This window comes from Centrocercus urophasianus, unplaced genomic scaffold, assembly GCF_019232065.1.
Source record: "Centrocercus urophasianus isolate 14NV4802_14NV808 unplaced genomic scaffold, USGS_Curo_1.0 seq_12, whole genome shotgun sequence".
Taxonomy (NCBI): Eukaryota; Metazoa; Chordata; class Aves; order Galliformes; family Phasianidae; genus Centrocercus; species Centrocercus urophasianus.
In genome coordinates this window covers 1,472,664-1,484,109 of record NW_024884364.1, presented here as the reverse complement: position 1 = coordinate 1,484,109, position 11,446 = coordinate 1,472,664, and the positions used below count along the sequence as shown (strand labels likewise).

The following is an 11,446-nucleotide window of genomic DNA, read 5'->3' as shown; positions in this document are numbered from 1 at the left end:
CAACCCTACAGGCTTGGGGAGGAGTGGCTGGAAAGCTACCAGACAGAAAGGGATCTTGGTGTACTGATGGACAGTCAGCTGAATACGAGCCAGCAGTGTGCCCAGGTGGCCAAGAAGGCCAATGGCATCCTGGCTGGTATCAGGAACGATGTGGTGAGCAGGACTAGGGAAGTAATACTGTCCTGTACTCAGCACTGGTGAGGCCTCATCTTGAATACTGTGTTCAGTTTTGGGCACCTCAGAAAGGACATTGAGGTACTGTATCAGGTCCAAAGAAGGACAACAACGCTTGTAAAGGGCTTAGAGAATATGCCCTACAAGGAGTGACTGAAGGAACTGGAGCTGTTTAGTCTGGGGAAGAGGAGGCTGAGGGGAGATGTTATTGCTCTCTTTCAGTACCTGAAAGGGGCTTACAGCAAGAGTGAGGTTGGTCTCTTCTCACTGGTGACGGGACAAGGGGAAATGGCCTTACGTTGCACTAAGGGAGGTTTAGGTTGGATATTGGAAAAAACTTTACAGAAAGGGCTGTTAAGCACTGGAATAGGCTCCCCAGGGAGGTGGTTGAGTCACCATCCCTGAATGCGTTTAGAAACCATTTGGATGTGGTGCTCAGGGACACGATTTAGTGGAGGGTTGTTAGGATAGTATGGTTAGATTGTGGTTGGACTTGATCATCTTTAAGGTCTTTTCCAACCTGAGCCATTCTATGATGCTATGATTCTATGAAAAGACAGGCAAATCACCAGCTCTCATTTCATACGCAACAAGGACATTGGTATTTTGTTAAATAAAAAGAGATCAATATCTCTTTTAACTGAGGTCATTAACTGGTTTTGATTAAATGACAGTAATCTGGTTTTTATTTGAAGATCTTGTGAGATAGTCTGCCGTTTTTGCTGACAGGCAGCAAGGAAAATTCTCTTTACCACTGAGTGTATTTTGTCTTATCCTATTTGGAACATGCCTAAATTTAACTTGCAGCTGTTGGTTGTCCCTGTGCCTGTCTGTGCAGGTTGAAGTGCCACCAGTGCCGACACTTTGTGGTGTAATTAAGGGAAACAGTCATAGTAAGATTGGAGCAGTGTTTCAAAAACACCTCCCTAGAAGAGAATTTCTGAGCTCCCTAATCGGTCATTTAGCCCTGGATCACCTCCAGACTTTCCATACATATTTTTAAGAAGTGTGGGCACCTGCACTGTAGATGGTTTAACAGAGTTTTATGGTTCCATGGCATGGGAACAGTGTGGTGGTCTGGTACACAAGGAAATGCCACCAGCACTACTGAGCATCTTGTAGTGATTGGTAATGTTCAGATGAACAGATGAACTTCTCATGGCCCATGTAGATCTGAAGGATTCAGTCCACTTGCCATTTGCAACTCCCACTGACAATAATGTTAAATGGTATCTCCTGCTCCTAGCACTGAAAAGTAATGGGCTTACCATTCCTTCTTGCAGAGGCACACACTTTTGGCAGTGATTAATGCTGCTTTTTGGATATCTAACCTTTGCGATTTGTGTGTTAGGCAGTAACTAATCTATACAATGCAAACTGTGATGCATATACAACTGTTATTTTTCTCTTCAGAATGTCATGCTGATTTACAAATTCAGTGGTTTGTTAAATCTGCACCTGTACTTTTATCAACCAAACATATTATTTCATCAAAGAATGAAGTTGGGTCTGTTTCTCACAACTTTTAAAAAAAAAAAGAAGAAGAAATACTATGAGATTTACACTCTCTGGTAGATGGTTGTTGCCATCTAACACTCACATGTGTCATCATCCTGCTTTCTCTCTGAACTCTGGCACCACATGCTTTTCCAGTATCTTGGGATTTCCAGAATATTCTAATATACCTATGTCAATTGGACCAGACACTTCCTCAGCCAAATTTTTTACGATGCTGAGATGCAAATGATCTCAGCCAATTTATCTAAAAATACTTAAGCTTAATAGTTACAGTTAAAAACACTCCTTATTTTGAAAATGCAATACATCCACATCTAATCTGAATACACAATTCTATTTATTTTTAAAAACATTTAATTTTGTCCATATTGTTCACAACAGCAGAACCACAGACCTCTAATTTGTAAACTTAAATCTCAATTTTTTATTAAAAACTTTGTTGTAACTTTCCACGGGAGAACTTTCATCATCTTGTTCCAACTGCTGGACTTGCAATATAAGCAACTTGCTCAGTTTGAAGAATAACCAATTTTGCCTACACATTTGCCTGGCTCTACAGTTAAAACACATGCACACACGCGTACATAAGTATATTCCTTCATACCTTAAAACATTAAGAAAATACAGCTATATACATCTACAGCTATGTATCTATATACAATGTATGTTAATTCATTGCACAACTATTTACAGTTACATGTACACCTGTTTATACAGACTCACACATGTACAGTAATATAAACGCTCATCTATATGCAGCATCCCAGCAGAGCTGAGGCTGTCCATGTTCTGAGGTGAAAGCACACTTTTCTGTTTCTCTTCTCATACTCCATTCTTGAATGGTTGCTCAGATCCTCCAGCTGGGTAAGCCCTTCCCCTTCTGTACCATTATCTCTGTCAGTACTTGGACAAGACTGACTCTCCTGAGAAGGATGTGGAACAGGCTCCCAGGGCACTGGGCACAGCTCCAAGCTTCCAGAATTCAAGAGGCGTCTTGACAGTGCTCTGTCATATGGTTTGATTTTTTGGATGTTCCTGGTGTGGAGCCAGGAGCTGCACTCAGTGATCCTTATGGGTCCCTTCCAACTCAGGGTATTGTATGATTCTATGATTCTAAAAGAAGAGAGACAGTGGAGGGCAGGTGGCTGACATGAGAGTTCTCCTACTCTGAAGCTGTTAGAAGTTGCTCTGGCTTTGGTTCAGCTGAAAAGGAAAGAAATAAAGGAAAAAAAAACTAAGATTCATGAAGACCAAAGTGCACAGACCATCACCCCTGTGCAGAGATTCACCAGAAGCAAATGGAGAAGAGCACTTAAGCCCTGTCATGCCTCCAGCTATGGGATCATAGCCCTGCACATTGCAGAGCAGGGGAAGAAAGGGAGCAGCAGCCATAGGTCAGCCAGACCTCCACAGCCATGGCATTGAGCTGCCAGTGCCAGGAAGATGTTGCTTGTCCCATCTTCCACATTAGAGAAGTGGCTAGTGTTTAGCCTCTTACCTGCTCTTTTCCTTCTGAGCATAATGAAGAGGACAGAAATGAAAATGGCAGTGGCAATGGCCCCTCCTACCAATCCTTCCAATTCTGTGTGTTCTGTAGGGGAAGAGGAGTATCAGGGATGTCACATGCACTTCAGCAACCAGTGATTGTCCCAGCTCATCAAACCCCCTGGCATCTGACAGTACACATGCTCTCATCAGCTGTGACAGGAAACACATGCACTAGGGCCATTAACACAGGGCCAAATTATACTGGATAGATAGATATGATGTAACTTGTTAAATGACAGCACTGCTTGTTTTTCCCTGATGGGTCAGGAGAAAGGAGAGCAACCTCCTGCTGGGGAGGAGAGCAAGAACACTGACAGCACATCAACTCTAAAGGGAAGTAGCACTCTTTGCAGTGCTGGGACAACAGCTCCTCAGCAGCTTCAGCCTCCAGTTGAACAACGACTCCAGCTGGGTGTCTAGCTCCTTGGGCATGGCTGTTCTCTTGTCTCCATCCAAGTGCTCTGTTTTTAGGCATAATATCTCTCATCCCTTGTAGGAAATGTGATAATTGCTGACTTAAAATCTTCATACTAAGGGAGTGAAACAGAAGAGAGGATGGGTACAAGGGGACACAAGGAGGAAAGCAGGGAGAAGCAGGCATGTGTGATGCACCCCAGAGATTTTAATCCTTTTGGTAAGTAATGGAGGTAGCGGAAGGTGTGGGCCATGGGTGAAGAATATGTCACTTAACCTTGACACTCACCTGGTGCCTTCAGATGGGTGCTGATGGAGATGGGCGCCTCCAGAGCCACATGTGAAACATGGCAGGTGTATGTGGCTGGAGCCTGTGCTGTAGCTGAAGTGACGCTGAGGTAGGAGGCGATGCTGTAGGTGCCATCTCGGCTTTGCCGGTGACTGGAGAAGCGTGTGTTTGAGAGACTGATTTCTACCGCATCCTCAGGACTCTTCTGTGTCCAGCTCACCGAGATGTCCGGGGGGTAATAGCCAGCAATGTTGCAGGTCAGAGTAATGGTCTCATCTCTCTTGAATGACACCTCTGTTGGGAACACACGAACTCTTGGGGGCTCTGGAAGGAAATAAACAGGGAATTGACTGGGTCAGAAACTGAGCAGGGAACACAGATGGCATCCAGCTACAAGCTGCCTGTGACAGTGAATATTGGAAGCAGCAGGGTGACCTTTCAGTGCCTTCCTTACCAGCCACCAGCAACTGGATATTGTGTTGGACTTGGTGCTGTGCTGTGGACACCAAGCAGATGTACATCCCCTCATCATCCACAGTTGCTTCCTGCAAGGTAAGCGATGCATCCCCATTCCTCAGCAGCTGCTCCACATCCACGTGAAATTTTGGCTGCACTGTCGGGTCTGCATTCCCCACATGGTACCGGAAAAGGCTGCGGCCACTGCCTCGGTGCTGCCTCCTCCACTCCAGGGAGGACAGTAGGAAGCTGGGAGCCAAGGCAAAGTGGCAGTCAAGGGTGATGGAGCTGCCAAGACGTGTGCGCAGGGAAGTGTTGTTTGATGATGATTGAAATTCCACTAGAAACAGAAAGGAGGATTAAAGGCAAGCAGTGAATTAAATCAAAGTGGGTAAAGAAGGCGTCCTCAAGTGGGAGGTGTGGGCAGTGACATCCTCACCCCAAGCAGGCCCCTTGTGTGATGCTTCAGGGGCCACATGGGCAAAATAGCTGGGAGGAAGCCAGCCCTGTGGGGTTATCAGGGTTGACAATCAAGTGGACACCAAGTACGTGCCGTGGTCTGGAAGGACAAAGCACTTGTTCAGAAGGCACCTGAACATGGCTCTGGGCAAACTCCTGTGGATGTCCCTGCTTGAGCAGGGCTGGGATCCCAGGCCACCTGGTCACCTGTAGTCAGCAGAGTCCCCTTCTTGCTCATTGGAATCTTCAGCTTTGGGTGCAGTGTCACATCGTGTCCCCAATCTTTCTGGCTGCTGCAGCTGGATCCTCTGAGCAGCAGGGCAATGCTGATCCCGCTGGAGAGCCGAATGGTGGCTAGGAACCAGGAGGCAGGGCAGAGACCATTGCCCTCTTGCTGAAAATTATATGGGGAAAGCTCACAGCTCACCTCCTCCCCACTGCAATCCACATGCAGCAGGGCATCTGCATACGGGATGGACACTAGCTGTGCTGTGAGGAGAGAGAAGAGATTTAATTGTCTGGATCTGAAGGGAAGACAGAGCAAGCTGATGAGATGAGAAACTCCATGCACTACAGTGTCAGTCAGAACACAGAAATGTAAGGCTAAGTTTATCAAATGGAGGTCTGTAAAGAATATGAGATCATGTTTGCTGTGGTTGCTTTACATCCCTTAGTCTGCTGGCTTCATTTCAGCCAGCACAGGGTTTACTGTGGGCAAAGGAAGCTGTTAGAAAAGGGAAGTAAGCAAAACAGATTCCCTCCAGCTGACTCAGTAATAAGTTGTATATGTGAAGTAACCAGTAACGACTTGCAATGTTTATTCTTTTAGGGTCTGAACACTTTTTAGTCAAAGCATGTAGGCATAAGCACCCTATGTGACCCCCGTAAGTGATCCGTGTGCTTTAACTCAGTGTCTGCAGTACGTGAAAAAATCGTAGAATCATAAAATATCCCAGGTTGGAAGGGACCCTTAAGGATCACTGAGTCCAACTCCTTGCTCCACACAAAACCACCCCAAATTCACACCCTATGTCTGAGAGAGATGTCCAAATGCTCCTTGAACTCCAGCAGCCTGTGCCAGGGCAGCATCACCCTTTGGTGGAGAATCTTTTCCTGCTATCCAACCTGACCCTTTCGCAGCTTCATGCCATTCCCTCAGGTTCTATAGCTTGTCACCAGAAAGCAGAGCTCAGAGCTGCCCCTCCACTCCCTGTGAGGAGCTGCAGGCTATCATGAGGCCACCCCTCAGCCTTCTCTGCCCTGGACGGAACAAAGCTCTTCACATGTCTTCTCCTCCAGACCCTCCACCATCTTCTGTAGCCTTTCTTTGGCCACTCTCTAATATGTCTGTTTGGAACTGTGGTGCCCCAATCTGTACCCAGCGCTTGAGGTGAGACCACACCAGTGCAGAGCAGAGCAGGACAATCACTTTCCTTGCTCAGCTGGCAATGCTGGGCCTGGTGCATCTCAGGGTACAGCTGGCCTTCCTGGCTGCCTGTTGACGCATGTTCAGCTTGTTTTTGACCAAGACCCTGAAATCCCCAAAACTGTACATGAGCCAGCAGTGTGCTCTTGCAGCCCATAAGGCCAGTGGTATCCTGAGCTGTGTTGAAAGAGGGGTGGCTAGAAGGGAGAAGGAGGTGATTGCCCTCCTCCACTCTGCCCTCGTGGAGACTCCATCTGGAGTACTGTGTCCAGGCCAGGGGCCCCCAGTGCAAGAAGGATGCAGACCTGGTGGAGTGGGTCCCAAGGAGGGGCATGAAGATGATCAGAGGACTGGAGCACCTCTCCTACAATTAAAGATCGAAGGAGTTCCATTGTTTAGCTTGGAAAAGAGAAAGCTCCAGGAAGACCTCATTGCAATTTTCCAATATTTGAAAGGAGTTTACAAACAGGAGGGTGATCAACTTTTTATGCATGTAGATAGTGATAGGGCAAGGGGGGATGGATTTAAACTGAAAAAGGAGAGGTTCAGTTTAGATGTTAGGAAGAAACTCTTCACTCAGAAGGTGGTGAGGCACTGGAACAGGCTATGTAGAGAGGTAGTGGATGCCCCATCCTTGGAGGCATTCAAGGCCAGGTGTGATGAGTTCCTGGGCAGCCTGATCTAGTGAGTGGCAAGCCTGCCCACAGCAGGGGGGTTGGAACTAGATGATCTTTGAAGTCCTTTCCAATCCAAGCCATTCTAAAATTCTAAATTCTAAAATAATTTTCTCCGTAATTTTACTAGGCACTGAACTGAGCCTGACAGGCCTGTATTTACCAGGGTATTCTTTCTCATCCTTTTTGAAGGTTGGAGTGATTGCCAGCTTCCAGTCAACTGGGACATTTTCAGATTCCCAAGGCCTGTTTGTAGCATGCTGAACACACCCATGCCTTGTTCAATCGCATCCCAGCAGGAAAGCTTAGACCCATGCTAACCAGCCCTGCTGGGCCTTCGATAAGCTTGTATATAAGCACTTGTTTGCATACAAGCATTGTGTGCAGCTAATTTGACCAGAGTGAAGTACAAGCTTGGGCCTTTGCTTTGCTGTGTTTGTGAAGTTACACACAAAGCCAGGGCTATGGAGGAGGACTGCAGGCTGGCGCCCAGAAATGAAGTAAAAAGAGACAAGTACACACTGCTGACCTTCTGAGAGGGACAGTGCTACTTCATGCGCTCTAAGATACTAATATTGTTAGTAGTAACAAAAGGTGGGAGTGCTCTTTATGAATGCAATAATAAAACATAGAGCCATAATTTTCAAGATGTTATTGACAAAAGATTTTCCAGGAGACAACCTAGTATAAGCCCTGTAGAGGGGAGATGCAGCAGCAGGGTTTCTATCCTTCCACAAAATTCCTTTCTTAAAGTCTTAATTGCTAAATGTAGGAGGTCATGCATAGAACTTTAGTGGCCATTCATGTAATAATAGAATAGTTTGGATTGGAAGAGACTTTAAATATCAGCCAGTTCTGATCTTCAAAAATTAATTCAAAAATTAAAAATTCATGAAGGTTGCTACCTCACTGTGCTCACATCCACTGCTAGGTCTCCATAAACATTCAGCAGGTGTCAGTGAATGTCAGTGGGTGCCATTTTTTCCTCATATAGGAATTAAATAACAAACTTTTGCTTCGTGCGCGCTTCCATGTTTGTCATACTGCCCCTCTGCTGCCATCTGTCACACAACAACAGAATGTAATGGAATACTGGTGGGAAGGCCCAGTTTCTACTGCTATACCATCAACACCCATCCGTGGGCCAGCATAATAAAACAGGAGGCTTGAGGATTACTTGTTCAGCAGTCCTTGTAATTGTCTAAACTCCATTTAAAAGTTCTTTTGGAAAAGCCTGGGGCATAAGGTGGTAAAAATTCTGGAAGCAGCTCTGATGCCTCACTCACCTGAGGCTTCAAAGATGATGGGAGCAGAGGAGCTGTGGTCTTCCTGTGGGATCTCATAGTCAGTTACATCTCCCAGGGTGCCATCATCTGTGACGCTGAGTCCCCTGAGCACCAGGGTAGCTGGATGCTGGGAGCCACCAAAGGCTCTTGGCAATCCTCCTTCCCCCACGTAGGAGCAGCCAAGGACAACATCCACCCTGCGGATCTCAGGCACTGATGTGGGGCCTTCCACTGTCCCTTAGAAGACGGAAAAGAACTGTTTTAGTGCACGAGCTGCTTTAATCATAAAATCGTAGAATTGTTTGAATTTCCAAGGGAAGGACATTTAAACGTAACCTAACCCAACTCCCCAGCAATGAATAGGAGCACCTGCAGCTACATCAGGTTGCTCAGAGCCCCATCCAGCCTGACTTTGAGGGTCTGCAAGGATGGGACTTCTATCATGTCTCTGGGAAACCTGTTCCAGTGCCTCACCACCCTCACTGTCTTCCTTATACCCGATATAAAACTGCCCTCTTTTAGTTTTAAACAATTTTCCCTTGTCCTTTGACAACAGAACTGCTAAAGAGTCTGTTTCTTACTTTCTTACAGCCCATCTTCAGATAGCAGAAGGCTGCTATCAGGTCTCCTGGCAGCTTTCCCTTCCCCAGCCACTGCAGCAGCAGCAGCATAAGCACAGCCCCAGCCAAGCCCCGGCTCACCTGCCAGCACAGCCAGCATGCAGCAGCACAGGATTAGCCCCAGGATCATACTGCCCCTAAGGGGGGGTCTTCTGCAGGCCAAAATGATCTGAAAGCCTAGCTGGAACCAGGCCCTGCCCCAGGCTGCCAGAAGCACCATGCTTTTAATTTCACTTTCACTTTGAAGAAGCAGAAGGGAAACAATCCCAGCACCTCTAAGCCTGTTAACTCTTTCTTTACCAAGCACAAGGAACTTAGCAGGAGGGCTTTGGCAGTAGGAAAGCGGGATGGAGGAGAGCTTCCAGAGCTACAGGTTTTGCTGGGCCTCTTCCTAAGAGTCAGTGCCATGCCAGCCTTAACACTGTCCATCTGCATGCAGCCAACTCATTGAGCACCCAGTGAAGGCTGTCACTTCTCTACAAACCTGCTTTTCATAAGATTCCAGCTCTGTGAGAGGCTGGGATGTGAAACTAGAGTTGTTCCTTTTTCCCTGTGGATCCTCCATGGAGTGCGAGGAGCTGCCTTACTTGCCAGCTGACAAGTCCACCCCAGCTGTCTGAAAGAAAAAAACATGGAAAAAACAGCCTGTGCACAGCATTAGTGAGAGAATGGGTGAGCTTTGGTGGCATTTTCAGGACTGCCTTTTTTCATGTCCTTTGCTGAGAGAAAATGTTAGGCACTGGGGGAAGTCTCTGATAATCATGATGGGGCTTAAGCCTATAAATCTTGATATGACAGGTAACAAATTCCTTCACAAAACAGTCACTGTGTCTGTGTGAATAGAAACAAAGTCATAGAAAAGGTTGTTGATGAAAAATACATTTGGAGCACGTGATCATAATTTGCTTACATATCAATTAAGCAGAAAGCTAAAAAAAAAAACAAAACAGGCCTGCTGAGTACTTGAAAATTTTGTTCAAAATGGAAACAAACAAACAAAAAATCAAGGAAATAATAAAAGTCTTTAATATAGACTGCAATGGTGAAGAAACTGAATGTGAAAGAAGCACAGGATTCTTCTGAGAGATGGTCAGTTGTTATGGCAATTGCACCCCAGAGCAAGAGCAAAAATCCCTCTGCAGCTACCTCGATCAACAGCCATGAGGCTACTGAATACATGTGACAGGTAAGGAAATTGATTGCCAAACAAAACACACCTTCAAATGTTTGCAGACATAATGTGATATTAATGTGGAAAATGAATTTTTAGAAAATAAATTTTTTTGTGTAAATAAATACCTGAACCAAAAAGGAGAAGGTGACTATGCAAAGAAGATGGGGTCAAGAATAAAACTACCTGTTGCTGATACATAACTATAATCTTAAACCAAGAAAATTATACTGAATGAATAAAGGAGCAAATGGAAAGAGAATAGTAAATATGAGAATACAGGAACTACCATGTCTGATCTAAAAGGATCTTTTATCCTTTCTAAATTTGGAAATAAAGTTAATGTGATGGAATTATGAAAACAAGGTAGGATGTGGATTTTGATGCATTTTTTAACTGTAACAAGTTTTATTTTTAAGAAAGCAACAAGAAGTTACACAGTTCTGCAAAATAACAAACACTGTTCCAATAAACTTTACCTTATCTGTGTTTACTCAGTTTTAAGAATTGGGGGCCTGACAAGTAACTTCTTACCCCAGTCTGGACTGATGTGTCAGTAGGTGACTTACCCTTTAACCCCTGAAGAAATACCATACACCCCATGTAAATATCTAACACTAATAGGGAATTCAAATCCACATCTCCAGGGAAGCATTTATCCAGAAAATCTGTTGTTGACAGCAAAAGACGAGTGCTTAGAAACATCAAAAGTGGTGACTCTGTGGTTTAACAGTGGCCTCTCAGCTTGCTTTTCATCAGTATAATGGCTGAATACTTCAACCCAGGAGAATTTGTCCCACAGAGTGAGGATCACTGTAAAAATTGCATTTCAAAACAGTCTGCAGCTCATTGGGTTCACCAGGTTTTCTTATCAAATAATATAAAACAAACTCTCAATTTCCATAATATTCTTAGAGGTTTCTGCTGCCCTTACTGTCACCTCTAACCATCTACTGCCTCTTAAATTTAGACATTCCCTCCTCGCACATTTGCAGTCCCATCAATTCTTCCACACCACTCTTCTATCTGCGCCCTTTTACCTTTCTCCATTTGCTGCTCCCCATAAAACCAGGCAGCTTTCCTCTATCCAAACCACATACATTTCTTCTTTCTAGTTTTCCTGTTCTCTGGCCCTGAGCCGTTTTGCCCTTCTCTCACCTCCCTGATTTCCCCAGTCCCTTCTTTTCAGTTCCAGTTCTTCCAACAGGAGGAAACACCACAAAATCTGTCAGCCTTGTTTATCTGAACTTTCTATGGGTCAGGTTAAAAGCCTATATAAGGAGCCTAAGTACTTGTTCTTCACTGGTATGGCATCAGCTTGAGCACTGCGTGCAGGTTTGGATGCCGCAATATAAGAAGGACATAAAACACTGAGAGAGCATCTAAAGGACAGCCATGAGGATGAGGAATG

General features: G+C 45.2%; 1 protein-coding gene across 1 annotated transcript; it reads right to left on the bottom strand.

Annotated features, from left to right (window-relative positions):
• Nucleotides 1-2,010: 2,010 nt before the first annotated feature.
• On the bottom strand, nucleotides 2,011-9,084 carry TAPBPL (TAP binding protein like). The gene is made up of 7 exons (XM_042810942.1): nucleotides 8,946-9,084; nucleotides 8,245-8,481; nucleotides 5,066-5,347; nucleotides 4,398-4,739; nucleotides 3,944-4,267; nucleotides 3,191-3,283; nucleotides 2,011-2,895 (listed from the first exon to the last, which is right to left on the bottom strand). The coding sequence occupies exons 1-7, from the start codon at nucleotides 9,082-9,084 to the stop codon at nucleotides 2,855-2,857; spliced, it is 1,458 nt and encodes a 485-aa protein (XP_042666876.1). The 3' UTR covers nucleotides 2,011-2,854.
• Nucleotides 9,085-11,446: the final 2,362 nt, after the last annotated feature.

What these genes read in the sequence shown, in the direction of transcription:
- TAPBPL (XM_042810942.1), bottom strand. Translation starts at nt 9,084, where the DNA reads ATGGTGCTTCTGGCAGCCTGGGGCAGGGCCTGGTTCCAGCTAGGCTTT. An exon ending in CATCATCTTTGAAGCCTCAG is followed by an intron (nt 5,348 to 8,244) that starts GTGAGTGAGGCA and finishes CTCTCCTCACAG; the next exon opens with CACAGCTAGTGTCCATCCCG. An exon ending in GGGGACTCTGCTGACTACAG is followed by an intron (nt 4,740 to 5,065) that starts GTGACCAGGTGG and finishes TTCTGTTTCTAG; the next exon opens with TGGAATTTCAATCATCATCA.